This window comes from Pristiophorus japonicus, chromosome 14 (genome assembly GCF_044704955.1).
Source record: "Pristiophorus japonicus isolate sPriJap1 chromosome 14, sPriJap1.hap1, whole genome shotgun sequence".
NCBI classification, from domain to species: domain Eukaryota; kingdom Metazoa; phylum Chordata; class Chondrichthyes; family Pristiophoridae; genus Pristiophorus; species Pristiophorus japonicus.
In genome coordinates this window covers 183,547,011-183,565,658 of record NC_091990.1, presented here as the reverse complement: position 1 = coordinate 183,565,658, position 18,648 = coordinate 183,547,011, and the positions used below count along the sequence as shown (strand labels likewise).

The window sequence follows — 18,648 nt, the reverse complement described above, 5'->3', positions numbered from 1 at the left end:
TATGTTCTTATGTATGTTGCAGTGGGACTTGTAGGCTTTAGAAGAAAATTAGGTCTACACAAGTAACAATCAGCAGGGGCTAGACTGGAGGAAGAAGATCCTACTTCAAGGTCCACTCCCCCCATGGGGTGGGGAAATCCAGCACCCTTACCATGAGCTTGGTGCCAGGTTTGAGGTCCTGGTCCTTCAAACACTCTCTTCCTCAGGTAACCAAAAGCTGTACTGCTCAACCTTTATCAGCCAATCCCTTCATCTCCAGAATCAACCTTATGAGCCGTCTCTGAACTACCTCCAATGCAAATCTTTCCCTCTTTAAATAAGGAGACGAAAACCATACGCAGTACTCTAGGTGTGATCTCACCAATGCCCTGTACAGTTGTAGTACCACTTCCCTGCTTTTATACTCTATCCCCCTTGCAATAAAGTCCAACATTCCATTTGCCTTCCTGATTACTTGCTGTACCTACACAGTAACTTTTTGTGTTTCATGCACAAGGACCCCCAGGTCCCGATGTACTGCCGCATTTTGTAATCTACCTCCATTTAAATAATAATTTGCTTTTTTATTTTTTCTGCCGAAGTGGATAACCTCACATTTTCCCACATTATACACTGTCTGCCAAATGTTTGCCCACTTACTTAGCCTGTCTATATCCCTTTGCAAATTCTTTGCGTCCTCCTCACAACTTGCTTTCCCACCCATCTTTGTATCATCAGCAAACTTGGCTACATTACACTCGGTGCCTTCATCCAAATCATTAATATAGATTGTAAATAGCGGTGTGGCACTCCAATAGTTACTGTTTGCCAAGCATAAAATGATCCATTTATCCCGACTTTGTTTTCTGTTAGTTAGCCAATCCACTATCCTTGCTAATGTATTACCCCCAACCCCGTGAGCTCTTATCTTGTGCAGTAACCTTTTATGTGGCACCTTATCGAATGCCTTCTGGAAATCCAAATACATCACATACACAAGGCAATGGCACAACTCCAAAAATAGGATGATCTGAGTTCTGAGTGAACAAGGGGAGTAGAACGGCAAGGAAACATACACCACTAGTATAAGAATCAAAATATGAGTACATCTCAAACAACCCCTTGGTGATTTGCTTTCGAGTACTGACATTTAACATGTCTGCATTGAGCCTATCAGTGATCGGAAGAGTATGAAGTGTGGACATTGTGAAGATCAGTAATTCAATTAATTGTGTAATTCAATAATTGTGGATTTTGGTGTTTTTGTTCCTGGACTGCTGAGAAGTGATGGCACAGTGAAATTGTTTTGTTCCTGACAGTAACGTTGTGAATAAAACTGCAACAACATCAATACAGATCTTGTACCTCTCTCAACGCAACAGAATATGCTGAAATGTCTACATGTTTAACTGAAATTGCGTGGGATTGCGGCAAATAATGAGGAAATATTTGGGTGGTTTGGCATTCCTGCCCCAATAAGGATTTTCTTTCCCCTGCTATTGGCCGCTCCTTCCACACTCACTGCAACAAAATGGTGGGGGTGGTGGGGATGAGACTCTTGAAAATTTCTCTCATCTGCCCTACTTACTGCTGCTTACAGAGCAGTAGTGGTACTCACCCTCCTCTATGCTTCAGAGGCATGGACCACATACTGCAGGCAGTTCAAAGCACTGGCGAAGTATACCAACGTTGCTTCCTTAAGATCTTGCAAATCCATTGGCAGGATAGATGCACCAACGTCAGCTCAAGCCAACATCGAAGCACTGACCACGCTCGATCAGCTCCGAGGGATGGGCCACATCGTCCACATGCCCGATACTAGACTCCCAAAACAAGTGCTCTACTCAGAGCTCCGACACAGTAAGCGAGTCCCAGGTGGGCAGAGGAAACGCTTCAAGGACATCCTCAAGGCCTCCTTGAAAACGTGTAATCTCTCCACTGACACCCGAGAATCCCTGAATCCCTGGCCCAAGACCGCTCAAAGTGAAGGAAAAGCATCCGGGAATGTGCCGAACACAGAGTCTCTTCACGGGGAGCAAGCAAAAACCAAGCGCAAACAGCGGAATGAGCGCACACCAACCCAAGCACCCCACACATCCGTCCCTTCGACCACTGTCCGCCCCATCTGTGACAACGACTGCAGGTTCTGCATTGGACTCATGGTCACCTAAGAACGCATATTAGTGTGGAAGCAAGTCATCCTTGACTCTGAGGGATTGCCTAAAAAGAAGATACTCATTGGAGTTTTAGAAGAATGAGAGGTGATTTTATTGAAACATACAAGATACTGAGGGGCTCAACAGGGTAGATGCAGAGAGGATGTTTCCACTCGTGGGGGGAAATTTAGAACTAGGGGGCATAGTTTAAAAATAAGGGGTCGCCCATTTAAAACTCAGAGGATGAGGAATTTCTTCTCTGAGGGAAGTAAATCTGTGGAATTTTCTGCCCCAGAGAGCTGTGAAGGTGGAGACACACAGATTTTTGAATAATAAGGGAATGAAGGGTTATGGGGAGCAGGCAGTGAAGTGGAGCTGAGCCCAAGATCAGATCAGCCATGATCTTATTAAATGGCGGAGCAGGCTCGAGGGGCCAAATGGCCTACTCCTGCTCCTATTTCTTATGTAAAATTAGGTAACTAGGAGAGTTTTTCACTAGTGTTTGATACTAATGGCATTTGGTTTGAGTGAATCACATTCATAAGAAAATGACAATAAAAATGACTTGAACTTGGGTGCGCTGTGTTTTTATAATGTCCAAAGTAATTGTAAAATTCTTCTATACAAAGACTATTATTTTCACCTAAAATCATATTTTTATTTTATCTGAGCTCAATAACTATGTGTTGAATAGTGTATGAGCCCTCATACATATTGCACGGTCTGTACTGTTATGTATGTAAACATTGTAACTGTGTAAGACTTGCCACCTGAGGCCCAAGGGTCACCTGCACACCTCGTGCAACGGAGTATAAAAGGTTGTCTGCCATGCTGCTTAGGCACTCTGGAGTTGTATTAAAAAGACGAAGGTCACATCAGTTTTAGCTCACAGTACTCAGTCTTGTAGAGTTCTTCCATACATAACAATTGGCGACGAGTAGCAGATTACAAACTTTCATGCGGTCATAGATGCCGTTGGTATTTTAGAGAAATTTGTAGAGGGTGATGATTGGGAAGCCTTCGTTGAGCGTCTTGACCAATACTTCATGGCCAACGAGCTGGATGGGGGCCCTAGTGATCAAGCACAGGACGATTCTCCTCACTGTGTGTGGGTCCACAATATACGGCCTCATCAAGAATCTGCAACTACCAGTGAAACCAAAGGGGAAGACATATATAGACTTGTGCACGCTGGTTCGGAACCATCTCAAGCCGAAGGAGAGCATCTTAATGGCCAGGTATCGCTTCTACACGCACCACCGCTCTGAGGGCCAGAGCGTGGCGAGTTATGTTGCTGACCTGAGACGCCTTGTGGGAACTTGCGAATTTGCTGGATTTTGGGGAGAAATGCTGCGGAACTTTGTGCTTGGCATTGGCCACGAGGTCATTCTCCGCAAGCTGCTGTCTGCCGAATCCCTGGACCTGAGCAAGGCCATCACAATAGCCCAGGCATTCATATCCACGAGCGATAGTACCAGACAGATATCTTCCCAGCATCGAAGCTCACCGGCAAGTACTGTGCATAAAATAATGTCGCTAGCAGGCAGAACTGCATATGGCAGGGTCTACACGCCTGCAGCTGCAAGATCTAGGATGACTCAGAGTCCGCCATTGGGCGTGAATGCAAATCCATTAGCACTATGTTGGCGCTGCGGAGGTAATCATTGAGCCCATCAATGTCAATTCAAGCACTACGTGTGCAAAGGCTGCGAAACAATGGGGCACCTCCAGCGAATGAGTGCTGCAATTCACCACGTAGCAGAGGATGATCGATCCGGAGCGGATCACGCAGAACACACCAAGAGGGGCAACTCAACTTGAAGAAGTGTATGGGGTACACACCTTCACTACCAAGAGCCCTCCTATTATGCTGAAAGTCAAATTGAACGGTATTCCGGTATCAATGGGGTTGGACACGGGGGCGACTCAGTCAATTATGAGCCAGAAGGCTTTTGAGAAACTGTGGGGTAACAAGGCACAAAGGCTCAAACTGAGCCCGATTCAGACAAAGCTGCATGCCTATACCCAAGAGCTCACACCAGTCATTGGCAGTGCGGCAGTTAAGGTATCATACGATGCAACTGTGCATGATTTATCACTGGATTGTACCAGGCGATGGCCCAACACTATTCAGCAGAAGCTGGCTGGGAAAGATTCAATGGAACTGGGACAATATCAAAGCACTTTCAGTGGATGGTGCCTCATACGCCCAAGTGCTGAGCAAGTTTGTGTCTCTATTTGAACCAAGCATCGGCAACTTCACAGGTGCCAAGGTGCAGATCCATCTAGTCCCCGATGCAAGGCCCATTCATCACAAGGCTTGAGCGGTTCCATATATAATGAGGGAGAAAGTCAAGATCGAACTGGACAGATTTCAACGAGAGGGAATCATATCGCCAGTCGAGTTCAACGAGTGGGCCAGTCCGATTGTTCCGGTGTTGAAAAGCGATGGCACGGTCAGAATCTGCGGAGACTACAAGGTAACGATCAACCGAGTCTCGTGACACGACCAGTACCCGCTATCCAAGGTTCGAAACGTTAACGGGAGGGGGGGGGGCGGGGAGTTGTTCACCAAATTGGACCTGACCTCCTACTACATGACACAGGAGCTGACTGAATCTTCAAAAAGATTGACATGCATCAACACACACTAAGAACTGTTCATATACCACAGGTGCCATTTTGGGATTCGCTCGGCTGCTGCCATCTTCCAGAGGAACATGGAGAGTCTGCTGAAATCGGTTCCGCGCACCGTTGTGTTTCACGACGACATCCTGATCACCGGTTGTGACACCACCGAACACCTGCACAACCTGGAAGAGGTTCTAAGTCGACTAGACAGAGTGGGACTCCGGCTGAAACGCTCCGTGTTTTCCTGGCACCAGAGGTCGAATTTTTGGGGAGAAAGATTGTGGCAGATGGCATCAGGCCCACAGGCTGAAAGACAGAGGCCATCAAGAATGCACCCAGACCACAGAATGTGACGGAGCTGCGTTCATTCCTGGGACTCCAACTATTTTGGTAACTTTCTACCCAGGTTAAGCACTTTGCTGGAAACGTTTCACATGTTGCTATTCAAGGGTGATGGCTGCATTTGGGGTAAATCTCAAGAGACAGCCTTTGAGAAGGTCAGAAACCTACTTTGTTCTAATAAGTTGCTTGTACTGTATGACCCGTGTAAACAATTAGTGCTAGCTTATGATGCATCTTCGTACGGGGTCGGCTGTGTGTTACAGGAAACTTCAACTGGTTGCATACGTGTCTAGAAGTCTGTCTAAGGCTGAAAGAGCCTACAGTATGGGCGAGAAAGAGGCGTTAGCAATTGTTGTAGGCATTAGGCACCTGCTGAATATAACTAAACTCATATAAGTTTAAAGTGGCCACACATAAAATGGCTGCCCAGGCATGATGGGAAATCAGGTAGTCAAGCTGTGAACTATTGACTGAGGCTGACTGAGCAATAACCCTGTGAGGCCCACTGCCAGGAATGCCTTGGATACAAGATAACTATAACAAACCATTATAACTCCACACAGCAGAGCCCCGAGAAATAGAGATATGGGGGGCCTACATCACATAATGAGGGAATGAATCAGACCAAGCTGACAAGAACCGAATATGTAACTCTAATAAGGAGGCTACCCAAAGACAGCACCCAAGGACAGTAAGATAAGGGAGGCCCAGACCATGTTAGAAGACACATGAGTCACTCCTAGCAACACACCCCTTAGCAACACATCTCTTGGCAACACATGAGCCACTTTACGTTTAGAGACTAACTCTATCTATTGGTCTAATGTAACTGTAGTAAACTGTTGTATGTAACTGTAGTAAACTGTTGTAAAACATATAAAGATCCATGAAACCCTTTGTTCTGCAGAGTGAAGTGCCTGGATCCAGTCCTGAGGCTTCCTCCCCGCTGGCGTTAATAAAGGCCGCATTGGCGTTGGAACCGACTCTGAGTGTTGAGTGATTCTTCTGATAAAACACTAACACTAACAGCATGTGTATATGGGGTTAAGAAAATGCACCAATACATATTTGGACTGTGGTTTGAGCTTGAAACCGACCACAAACCACTCATTTCGCTGTTTTCAGAAAGCAAAGGTATAAACACCAATGCTTAGACCCTCATCCAAAAGATGGGCACTAACATTGTCCGCCTATGACTATGTTATCCGCCACAGACCAGGCACGGAGAACTGTGCTGATGCCCTCAGGCGACTACCATTACCCACTACCGGGGTGGAAATGGCACAGCCCGCAGACTTGCTCTGGTCATGGATGCTTGAGAGCGAGGGGTCACCCGTCACTGCTCGCCAGATCAGGACCTGGACCAGTCAGGATCCTGTGCTATCTTTGTAAAAAATTGCGTCCTCAATGGGAGCTGGTCGGTTGTTCCTGGGGAAATGCAAGATGAAATTAAGCCATTTCACCGACACAAAGATGAAATGTCCATCCAGTCGGATTGACTCTTATGGGGTAATCGCGTGGTTTTGCCAAAAAAAGGCAGGGAAACGTGACCTACACAATACCCACCCAGGTATAGTCATGATGAAGGCTATAGCCAAGTCACATGTTTGATGGCCAGGCATTGACTCGGACTTAGAGTCATGCGTGCATCAGTGCAACACGTGCTCACAACTGAGCAATGCACCAAGGAAGGCTCCATTGAGTCTGTGATCATTGCCCTCCAAACCGTGGTCCAGGATCCACGTAGGTTTTGCCGGCCCCTTTCTCGGAAAGATGTTTTAGCTGTAGTGGATGGTTACTCTAAATGGATTGAATGCATAATCATGTCATCCAGCACATCCACTGCCACCATTGAAAGCCTCCAGGCCATGTTCGCCAGCCATGGCTTGCCCGAAGTCCTTGTCAGTGACAATGGATCGTGTTTCACCAGCTCGGAATTCAACAAATTTATGACCCGCAATGGCATCAAGCATGTCAGGTCTGCCCCGTTTAAGCCCGCATCCAACGATCAAGCGGAACGGGCAGTCCAAACTATCAAGCAGAGCTTGAAACGCAGGATGGAAGGCTCCTTGCAGACCTGCTTATCTCGGGTTCTGCTCAGCTACTGAATGTGACCCCACTCGCTTATTGGGGTTCCCCCTGCAGCATGGTTAATGGAGAGCACTCAAAACCAGGCTCTCCCTAGTCTACCCAGATCTAAATGATCATGTGGAAATCCAGCGTCACCGGCAAAACATGTACCACGATAGCGGGGCTGTATCGCGTGACATTGATGTTAACGACCCTGTGTTTGTCCTGAATTACGGTCATGGTCCTAAATGGATTGCTGGTACTGTCTTGGCCAAGAAGGGGAAGAGTGTGTTTAGAGTCAAACTACTGAATGGACAAACATGCAGAAAGCATTTGGATCAGACCAAACTGCAGTTCACCGACAACCAGGAACAACTTGAAGAGGACATCACCATCATCGATCCACCAACACACACCCAACCAGCAATCGACCTCGCTGTCAATCAAGAGGATGAACCCACCATTCCCAACAGTCCTGTCAGACCAGCCGCGCCGCAGTGCAGCAATGGTCCAACCAACTCACCCATGCCGGAGTTTGAACTCAGACAATCAACCAGGGAGCGTAGGGCCCCGGATCATCTCAACTTGTAAATAATTTGTATCAAAGACTTTTTTTGGGGGGTGGGGAGGAGTGGTGTTATGTATGTAAACATTGTAACTGTGTAAGACTTGCCACCAGAGGGTGCAATTGTTGGAGGCCCAAGGGTCACCTGCACACCTCGTGTAAGGGAGTATAAAAGGTTGTCTACCATTCTGCTTCAGCACTCTGGAATTGTATTAAAGGTCACATCAGTTTTAGCTCACAGTACTCAGTCTTGTGGAGTTCTTCCATACATGACATGTACACTCGTGAAAGGGCAGCAACGAGATGGTCTTCTCCATTGGTGCAGTCTTATCCTGCCTACCTCTCTCATTTCCTCTTCTGCCTTCATCACCAGGTCATATATCGGAATGGCCATCCTATACCCCATGTCAGGGCTTCATGACCCAAGGGTGGAAAGAAAAATATTTCCCTGGCTGAAACTGCTGAAAGCCAGTTTGCAGAATCCTTTCATAGTACCACAGGAGAAAAGAAAGAGTTTTCTAATCACCACAATCAAAGCTGATGTTTCAGAAAGTTCATGGGCAATGAAAGCCTGAGAATAAAAGCACTTCCTGGTCTGACAATCATGCAAGTAATTTACCTCTTCTTCTGTTCAGTCTGTTGAGTATGGAGAAAGAGTCAGACTGAACACTGTGAGCTCAAAGTAAAGTGTGACCTTAGCCTTTTATTGCAGGTCTCCAGAGTGCCTCTCCAACCTGTGAAGCACTCAAATACCTGTGCTCCCAAGGGATTATGGGATCCCTTGGGACTCCGGTGAATGAGCCCTCTGGTGGCTGTACAGAGTAAATACAAGTCCACATATATAACACAGTCAGTACAGTTCTGATGTAATTTCTGGGACTGCAGCTTTAACCTCATTATCCTGCCACTCATGTTCCTGCATTACTTTGCCACAGGCCCATCTTCTGCCAACAGATATCTGACATTTTTTTAGAATGGTGTCATCCTGGCGTATCTGACATACACCCCGAATTCCAGCCACCTACGCCAGAACGACATCACCTGCTCAGCCAAAAATTGTGGAATTTCAGGCGACCTTTCTCTTTTAGTAGCTGCAGGAAGATGCTCATTGTCATGACCCATGTGATCAGATAATGTAGGTCTTAGGCTGCATAACCCTGAACTAACCACAACCCTATTAGCAGTAATACTGGAATTGTGTATGTTAGTCTCACTACATCTCCTCTTAACTCCATAGGTCTGAAATATCAAACACTAGATCCAATTAGCACATGCTCAAGTAACCAAATTTATTTACACTCATCACAATTTATAATATTGATGAAATTAGGCAAATACTGTACAGTCCAATAACTATATAAAAAAATCTGCAAACAGTCCACAAGGGGTTAAATTACCCTTGTCAATCTTCTGACTTTCTCCAGGTAGAAATAAAAACAATCCAGCAAAGCTTTTGACAGTTTCTTATTATCCTGGAGTACACAGAATGCACTGCCCAGGTAATGCCCAGAGAATTCTATGCAGACAAAATGTGTTGGCCTCCATGCCAGCCTTGCTGAACATTATAAAATGCAAACATTTTCAACCTTCAGTTCAAACTCTTCGGGGGCGAAATTGCTCCGCATCCCATTTGGAGGCAGTAACCTTCCGGGGCCGGAACATTTATCGCCCGGCCCAGAATTCGTCCCTTCCGCCCCTCAAATGGAGACGAGGCTGATTCCAGCGCCACGCTCCGGAGCCCAGCATCCTGCCGGCAGCACTACGCATGTGCTCCGTGATTTGCGCCCCATGCTGGCATACGCATGTCATTGGCGCCCATGCGCGAGCCTGAGGCAAAAATCACGGGGCACAGCGCTAACAACTCAACGCTCCCCCAAACCTCCAGGACAATTTCCACAGAGGCGCGAACGACCCCTTCCCCCGGGCGATAACCTCGTTGCACCCATTAGCGCCCCTCAAAGGCGCTAATGGGGCTATAAAAAGGGCAGTATCGCCCCCTTAATTTCTTTGAAGACAGAGCTGTCAATCAACCATGATCAGCTAAACATCATCATCATCATGGGCAGTCCCTCAGAATCGAGGAAGACTTGCTTCCACTCTTAGCATGAGTTCTTAAGTGGCTGTGCAGTCCAATACGAGAGCCACAGTCTCTGTCACAGGTGGGACAGACAGTGGTTGAAGGAAAGGGTGGGCAGGGAGTCTGGTTTGCCGCAAGCTCCTTCCGCTGCCTGCGTTTGATTTCTGCATGCCCTCGGCAACGAGACTCGAGGAGCTCAGCGCCCTCCCGGATGCACTTCCTCCACTGAGGGCGGTCTTTGGCCAGGGACTCCCAGGTGTCAGTGGGGATGTCGCACTTTATCATCAGGGAAGCTTTGAGGGTGTCCTTGGAACGTTTCCTCTGCCCACCTTTGGCTCATATGCAGTGGACAAGTTCCAAGTAGAGAGCTTGCTTTGGGAATCTCGTGTCTGGCATGCGAACTATGTGGCCTGCCCAGCAGAGCTGATCAAGTGTGGTCAGTGCTTCAATACTGGATGAGGACACTAATGTTGGTGCATCTGTTCTCCCAGGGGATTTGTAGGATCTTGCGGAGACATCGTTGGTGGTATTTCTCCAGCGACTCGGTGTCTACTGTACATGGTCCACATCTCTGAGCCATACAGGAGGATGGGTATAACTATGGCCCTGTAGCCATATGACCATGAGCTTGGTGACAGTTTTGAGGGCCTGGTCTTCAAACATTCTTTTCCTCAGGCGCCTGAAGGCTGCACTGGCGCACTGGAGGCGGTGTTGGATCTCGTCATCGATGCCGGCTCTTGTTGATAGGAGGCTCCCGAGATAAGAGAAGTGGTCCACGTTGTCCAGGGCCACGCCATGGATCTTGATGACTGGGGGGCAGTGCTGTGCGATGAGGACAGGCTGGTGGAGGACCTTTGTCTTATTTAGCGTAAGGCCTATACTTTCATACGCCTCAGTAAATACGTCGACTATGTCCTGGAGTTCAGCCTGTGTGTGTGCACAGACACAGGCGTCATCCGCGTACTGTAGCTCGACGACAGAGTTTGGGGTGGTCTTGGACCTGGCCTGGTGACGGCGAAGGTTGAACAGCTTCCCACTGGTTCTGCAGTTTTGTTCCACTCCAGCGGGGAGCTTGTCGAATGTGAAGTAGAGCATGGCAGCGAGAAAGTTTGAGAAGAGGGTTGGCAAGAGCACATGTCCCTGGTGTCCATCATTGCTGAGGGTATAACTGAGGGAAAACATCATATGGTGCCCACAGGCGGGTGGGTGCATTATCTGCCCACCCCCAAAACCAGGATTTCAAATGGGGACAACAAAGTGCGGAATCTTTCCAGATCTGAATTCCTTCCCAATTTTCGTTACTTTTACTTTACTCTGCAGTTACTCTTGGTACTATAAATTTAAAATGCTTCGGCAGAGAAATTCGGCTGCTTTGTGCCTCCCTTTAGCGCCTGCGGAGAGTGGTAACGGGGCGCTAAGGGGTTACCGACCAGGCGCGGCAAATTCACCAACGTCCGCGAACTTCCCTGGCGGTTTTACGCTGGTGCTAACACTTGCCGCCTCACTGTCTTGCGCCCCGTAACCGCCCCGGGTGTGATATTCGCTCCCGCTCCCTGCTGCATCGCCGGGCATCAACAGTGGCAGCTACAGGAGACGTTGTCGCCTTGGCTGGCCACTTGGGGAGCGATATTTAATGCCAGTGGTGGTCAGGTAGGGCAAACATTATTCTTCGTACCAGTCTGGTGCCTGCTGATTGTTGTTGATGGCACATTGCTGTGCGATTCCTCAGCCCTCCACGTTCCTACAGTGCTTGGGACTGTAATGGAAGTCGCACAGGTCCCGTGGCCCCACTGAAATAAAAGGAAGAATCTTGCAACCCAGCACTGGCCCTTCCCTTTAAGTGAGGGAAGGAGCCTGTGATGCCGGCAGTGCTGTACTGAACATTCTGCTGTGACCATTCCTCTCACACACCTTCGTGCTATAAGAGAAGTGGTGGCACTTGATTTAACGCTCCACTTTCCTCTTGGAGCGCTAAAACTGAAGCTCCCGGGATGAAGAAAGGATTATCGCCTGCCGATACTTTTCTCACCTCAAAAAAGTCATAGCCCCAAACGGATCATAACAGAATTTCTAGCTTAATGTTTTCAATTTTTAACATAAGTAATCTTTAAAAATATAGTGTAAGTTTTAAAATTTAAGACCGGCATCTCTGCTTCAGTTGAATCAGCCAATAAAAAAGCTAACACTTGTTTAATAATATATAAACTTGGCTAATAATATATAAACATTGTGGGCCGCCCCGACCTGTGAGAGACCACCACCACAAGTCAGGGCTATAAATAGAGCTGGAGCGCTGGGCCCTGGAACATCGGGGCGGAGGTGCGGTGAATGAGGCTACGGGGCCCAGGGGCAGCACGGGCCAGCCCACACTGCGATACGTGCGCGCACTAGGTCTGTGCAGCAGGTCTCCAGTCCTCCTGGTTCAATCCTTGCCACTGGATAAAGGCCTAGCTCTGTCGAGCCCGTGTGGTGGAAGAGTGCAAAATCAAAACAGAGGGACAAAATCAGGAAATGTTCCCGAAATTAACCTTAACTATCATGCTCATGTCTATAACATAAATTAAAGAGTTGTGCAAGCCAGGTTGGTGATTACACTTGCCTCCATTAGTGTCTACGGATTAAGAGAACATAAAAGGCCTTCGTGATTGGTGATTTATGCAAGGTCCTATTAAAGTCAAACACTTTATAACAAAATCTCAGCCATTCCCAGTCCATTCTGAAATGTCTTCCTGGCTCATGATTGCAGAGAGCACGGTCTGTCAGATATTAATAACAGTAATGAGTCTGAAAGCGCCATTCAACAAATTAGACACGTCAGGAATCTGGATCAGATTTAAGAGCACGGTTTCCTTCCAGGTGCAAACTAAACTCAATACTGCATCATACGCAAAAGCCAAATACAACGGATGCTGGAATTCTGCGGATGCTGCACTATATATTGGTCCTGAATTCGCAGCCCTACAGGCGTGTATGAAGTGCGCATGCACCCATAGGGGCCCTGCAAGTTCCAGGTTTAGGCATGCGAAGCGCATGCGCAGAAACACGGAACTTGCAATCTGTAAAGAATCCTCTTAAAAGATTGCATACAGCCAGAAGTAAAGGGCCTCCACGGATGAAGAGTTAGGCTATTTGCCCAATTTCTGCCCAATGAATGCCCTTGAAATGCTTACGACTGATAAAAGCAGGACTTTAAGGACGGGAAAAAGACATTTTTTTCAATAATTTAAACATTTAAAATCCTGTTAAATAAGGTAAGTTTTTTTTTATAGACACTTTAAAATATGTATATTTATTTTTGAAAATTAAATTCTTGTTTTAAATAATTAACTAAATTCCTTTTGATTCATTTAAAATATATGATGTTTTTAAAAAAATGTATTTAGTGTGTTTTGGGGGTATTCCCATTCATAGGGATGCGTATGAAGCACCCAGGTCCCCAGGGTACATGGGCCTCCACTCAGGCCTTCACACAGAGGCCCAGGACCAGAAGCCTCCGAATCTCCTGGACCACCAAGTAAATTCGTAGAAATTTTTCAGGTCGGAGGCATCCGCCCGCGGGAAGCCTCTGGCCCAGAAAGTGCGGTCATTGTATCCGTACAGCATTCTGTTGCTAAATTAATGAATTAATTTTATATTATTTGTCTGCTTCATCCAATCATTCAATAAAGAAATCATACAATTTAATGGGTACTATTATATGGACAGCATAACTTCTTCTGTCAAGGGCCTTCGCATCCAGACCTGGTACTAATGGAATTCCTTCTATTGTAACTGCCAATGAAGAAATGTCTGACAAGCACCAATGAAATAAATTACCAGCTCATCTATTTTTTCAGGTGTTTTTTAAGTGATGCATTTTGGCCAGAAACTCTCCTTTAAATAGTGCCATGGGATCTTTTACACCCACCCCAGAGGACAGATCGATCCTCAGTTTAACTTCTCATCCGAAACATGGCATCTCCGACAGTGCAGCACTCCTGAAGTACTGCATTGAAGTGTCAGCCAAGTTTATGTGCTCAAGTCTCTGGAGTGGGCCATGCGCCCATGATGTTTTGTCTCAGGTGAGAGTGCGATCACTAAGCCAACGCTGAAAGCTACTTGCACAGTTAGCAAAATAAACATGACGTAAGCTACTCCTCCAGTTTGTGCTTTATTGGACTGTTTACCTACACATACTGTATACGATAATCTAAGTGATATCACTAATGGAAAGAGCACCAAGCGCAACTTAGCCACAGTGGTGACATGAGCTTTGCACAGAAAGGCAGAAACCTTCAGGGAGCAATAGTCTGTTTTCTGAGGAAGGATGGCAACATTTCTATCAAGGACAGTGGCTAACCACTTGACTCACTACTGAAAGGAGGCTACTTTCCTTCAAATATTCAAATTCCATGACAGAACTCACTTCAATTCCAGGTACATGCTGATTAGAGCAGAGTTCCCCCAGACATAACTTACAGAAACACGGAATACATACAGCAGACATATAGTTACACATTTATAATGGTTTACATAGAACCATAAAAGTTTATAGCCAAGGAGGGGACAATGCAGCCCCTCAGGTATTAGCCAGCCCTTTGCTAAAACAATCCATAATTAAAGGCACTGCCCCACTCTTTCTCATTTAGCCTGAGTTATCTTCCACTACAAATAGTTATCCACTTTTCGCTTCAAAGATAAAATGGTCTCTACCTCAACTATTCCCTGTGGCAAAGCATTCTATGCTCCAACAAACCTCTGTGTAAAGACATTTCCCTTAAACGCTCTCCTCACTCTTTTAGAAACAATTTTAAATTGACGTCTTGTCCCTAGCTCTCAAACCATGAGAAATAGTAACAAAAACAGAAAATGATGGAAATACTCAGATTAGGCAGCATCTATGGAGAGAGAAAAACAGAGTTAACGTGTCAGGTCACTGACCTCGCATCAAAACTGTTCTGGTTTCTCTCTAATCTCCCCTCATGCCCTCTCCAAGCTCATCTTGTTTATGAGACCCACTTCTTGTTCCCTCGACTCTATTCCCACCAAATATCTGACCACCCAACTTCCTTTTCTGGCTCCCATGTTAGCTGAAATTGTTAACGGTCCCTCTCCTCAGGTACTGTCCCTCTCCCTTTCAAATCTGCCATCATCATACCTCTCCTTCAAAAAAAACCTTGATCCCTCCCATCCTTGCAAACTACCACCCCACATCCAATCTCTATTCTCCATTTCCCCTCCAAAGTCCTTGAATGTGATTTCGTCCCGAAAATCCATACCCATCTTTCCTGAACTCCATGTTTAAATCCCACCATTCAGGTTTCTGCCCCTGCTACAGTACCGAAATGGCTCTTATAGGATACCATTAGTGATTTGATATGATTGTGACAAAGGTAATCCCTCCTTGTCCTTCTCGACCTGTCTGCAGCCTTTAACACTGTTGGCCAGACCATCCTCCTCGAACACCTCTGTCGTTGTCCAGCTGGGTGGGACTGCACTCGCCTGGTTCCATTCTTATCCATCTAATCGTAGCCCGAGAATCACCTGCAATGGTTTCTCTTCCCGCTCCCACACTGTTACCTCTGGTGTCCCCCAAGGATCTAACCTTGGTCCCCTCCTATTGCTCATCAACATGCTGCCCCTTGGCGATATCATCCTTTAGTTTTCACATGTACGCTGACATCACGATGCTCCTTAAAACCTTACTCTTTGACCAAGCTTTGAGTCATCGGTCCTAATTTCTCCTTATGCGGCTTGGTGTCATATTTTATTTAATAACGCTCCTGTAAAGTGCCTTTGAATGGTTCACTATGTTAAAGGTGCTATATAAATACAAGTTACTATTGTTGTTGAAAATCAAAGACTTTCACACCATGAAACTGAAAAGAACATTTTCACACGACTGATGCACGATTCTAAAGTCATGCCACCCAAAATTGAGGCAATTACCTCAAAACAAATTACCGATTTATTTAAAATAAAAAAGTGGGGATTCGCAAGGTGGCATTTGATCAATCCTTGCCTTGCCAGTGATCATTTGTCATTATATTTCACTGGTGAAGCCGATCATAAAATGCCGATTTCACTGGTTGAACATCCCCTACATATACAGACATTCAATGCTATATATCCTTTTTCTGTTTATTTTCTCCTCCCTCCTCAGATTGTTGGTAAAGCTTCCAGGAGCTGTGCTCCAATTGGATGTGTTAAGTTCCCATTCTTTAACTTGCAGGCTGTTTATATTCCCTCCGCCCAGAAACCCCCATCCAAAACATGAACATTGGTGAAAATTTATGCTCAGATACCCTCCTCTAGATCCCAACACTATAGGTACTGGGACAATTTTCTTTTAAAAATCTTAATCATTTACATTCAATAAAATAATTTTCAAAAATATATACTGCAAGACTACGATAACTTAGGTCTGTAGAATATACATGGTCAAAGACAGTTCATTGCATGATATACTAGCACCCAAGAAGGCCAGGGCTACTGGTGTTAGCACACATCCCTTTCAGGTATTTCACACTATGGCCCCAAGTCAGCCTTCCTCTCCCCAGGGAGCTGCTTAAATACAATTCAGCACAAGTCAATCACTGGGGAGCAATTTCAAAGTGAATCGATTTTGTTACAAATTCTGCTCCCATTATGATTGCTGTTTAATTAAAAGAACCTTTTAACCAGCCACTCAATCACAGAATAGAGGTGGGCGGGAAAGCAACAGTACAGATGATCTGTAGCATTTCTTTCAAAAAACAAATGAGCAAAACCACCAATCAAAAATTGTCAATGTTTCTGTGTAGTTGCAATACGACTACTGGATGGGTCACAGAACTTGCAAAAAAAACACATTTTTGTAAAAAGGATAATCCTATATGATTTATAATCTATACTGATACAGAAACAAAAACTATAGCCGATCTCAAATGTCTTGAATTCGGTAATGGTTATTCTCAATTATCATTGCAACAGTCTAGACAAGGTGAACCATATTGGAACCCCAGTAGCTTGTTACCAGGATGATATTCTCTATTTTGTTTTGATTCTTACAATTTGCTCATTATATCATGGAAATGGTGGATCATGACACAAATAACAATAGTTTTTTTTACGTCCTTGGAATTCAATTTTCCAGACAGCAAAGGTGAAAGTCAACATTTATGCCGATGATTTATTTTTAATTAATGCAATAAATAATCAAATATATACTAAGAATATTGTTAGCACATGCTTGGAAATGGTAATACATAGCAGACAAATGTGTTACCGTATTTACAAATGAAGGAATTATGAATCTAACAAGCAAACTCCTAATAGGAAACCGCAGACTCCACTGCGGCCAAATAACCTTCACAGACAGGACTGGAATGGGTATGTACTTAAATGGGTACAGTAACAGTCAGGAAAAGCTGCAGGATTTTTTTCAGTTGTAATTTAAAGAAAGGGGGAAACTTGTACAGTTGGGAAAGATAAAAGAGCAACTTCAACCTACTCAGGGATGAAACACAAGACTTGTAGAAGTTTCTATGCATTTTTTGCAGAGAAGGTCCGTTTCATTTAGTGGTCAGCATTTTCGCAATGTCTTTGTTTACCTGCAACAATTTGCATCTGTTTTTGTTTCACCGAAGGCCCTTTAATTAAAAAAAGGTAAAGTGCCATTTCTTTAACCATGCAACAGTCATATACGTAGTTATAGCGCCATTATTTTATTAAATATCAGTTGTCAAAAACATTGATGCATATGATTTTACCATTGCAATTCAAGCGTACACACAGCCTATTGGAAACAAAAAACTAACAAAAATTCCTGAAGATTTGAGAAAAGAATAGTACCACAAGCCAACAGACAGACACTGTGCTTCTAAATAACATCTACACGAATTCACAGAATGCTGCCTTATTTTTAAAGGCTAAGAGTTCCAGCTTGCTATTGCCAGTATTGCTATTCTGAACATGCGGGTATGGTAGATTCATTGGGCTGCTGTATATTAAAACCACTTTATTGTAAGAAAATATATAGAGAGTACCTGTCATAACTCCATCTGCTGTAGGACATGGTCCTGTTGCTGTTGACTCCATCCATTCTCCACAATTACAATGCAATCAAATCTTGCAGGAGGGGAGAAGTCGGATGGACCCCAGGGATTCTCAGTGAGAGACACAGCCGATGGTTAAAATCTGCTCGCTCCTTCCTTTCACTGTCCGGAGACTGATGGAACGTGAAACTGGTCCAGTCAGTGTTACACCTCTGCAGTGAGCAATCGAGATCAGATGCATACAAACTGTTCCAGTTTTGAGCTTACAAAATAAGGACTGCGCCAAATGTGTGAGAGGGGGAACAATGTGAGGCACAAAAGAATTATTTTGTGAAGCAATTGAATAATTTTACATTTAATCCTCCTCCACGAGCAAATCCCTTGTTCAATTAGACTACAAATACAGCCGCTGGAAATAACCTGCCCTGTGGAGCAGCCCATCAGATGAAACTGGATCGAGCACCCTCTACTAATTTACTGCTTGTCTTCCTTATTTATTCCTGTTTCCACAGATACAGCACTATTCTTTGACATCACTCCCCCTCCTGTCCAATCACACAGTCTACAGTTCTTTCAAACCTCATCCTTTCAGAGGCACTAATTAAATCCAGAGTGTATGGAAGAACACACATCACTAAAATCCTCGGCCACAACATATCGCCTCTTCAGGCATTGGTTAACAACTCACATTGAGACTCGGCACCTCAGGCTGCTGTGAAAATTTCCCAAAAATATCAAACTGCATGCAGGTGTGTTTTGTATTATCTTCTGTTTGCTAACAATGATTGCAGAAACCTTAATTCGAAGGGACAC

General features: G+C 45.2%; 1 protein-coding gene across 1 annotated transcript in view; it reads right to left on the bottom strand.

Annotated features, from left to right (window-relative positions):
• tub (TUB bipartite transcription factor) overlaps positions 1-18,019 on the bottom strand; it is a 553,939-nt gene extending 535,920 nt beyond the window's left edge. The window contains exon 1 of the mRNA XM_070898685.1: positions 17,827-18,019. Within this exon, the coding sequence (XP_070754786.1) occupies positions 17,827-17,882 (56 nt within the window). The 5' untranslated portion in view covers positions 17,883-18,019. The remainder of the gene's footprint in view (positions 1-17,826) is intronic.
• Positions 18,020-18,648: the final 629 nt, after the last annotated feature.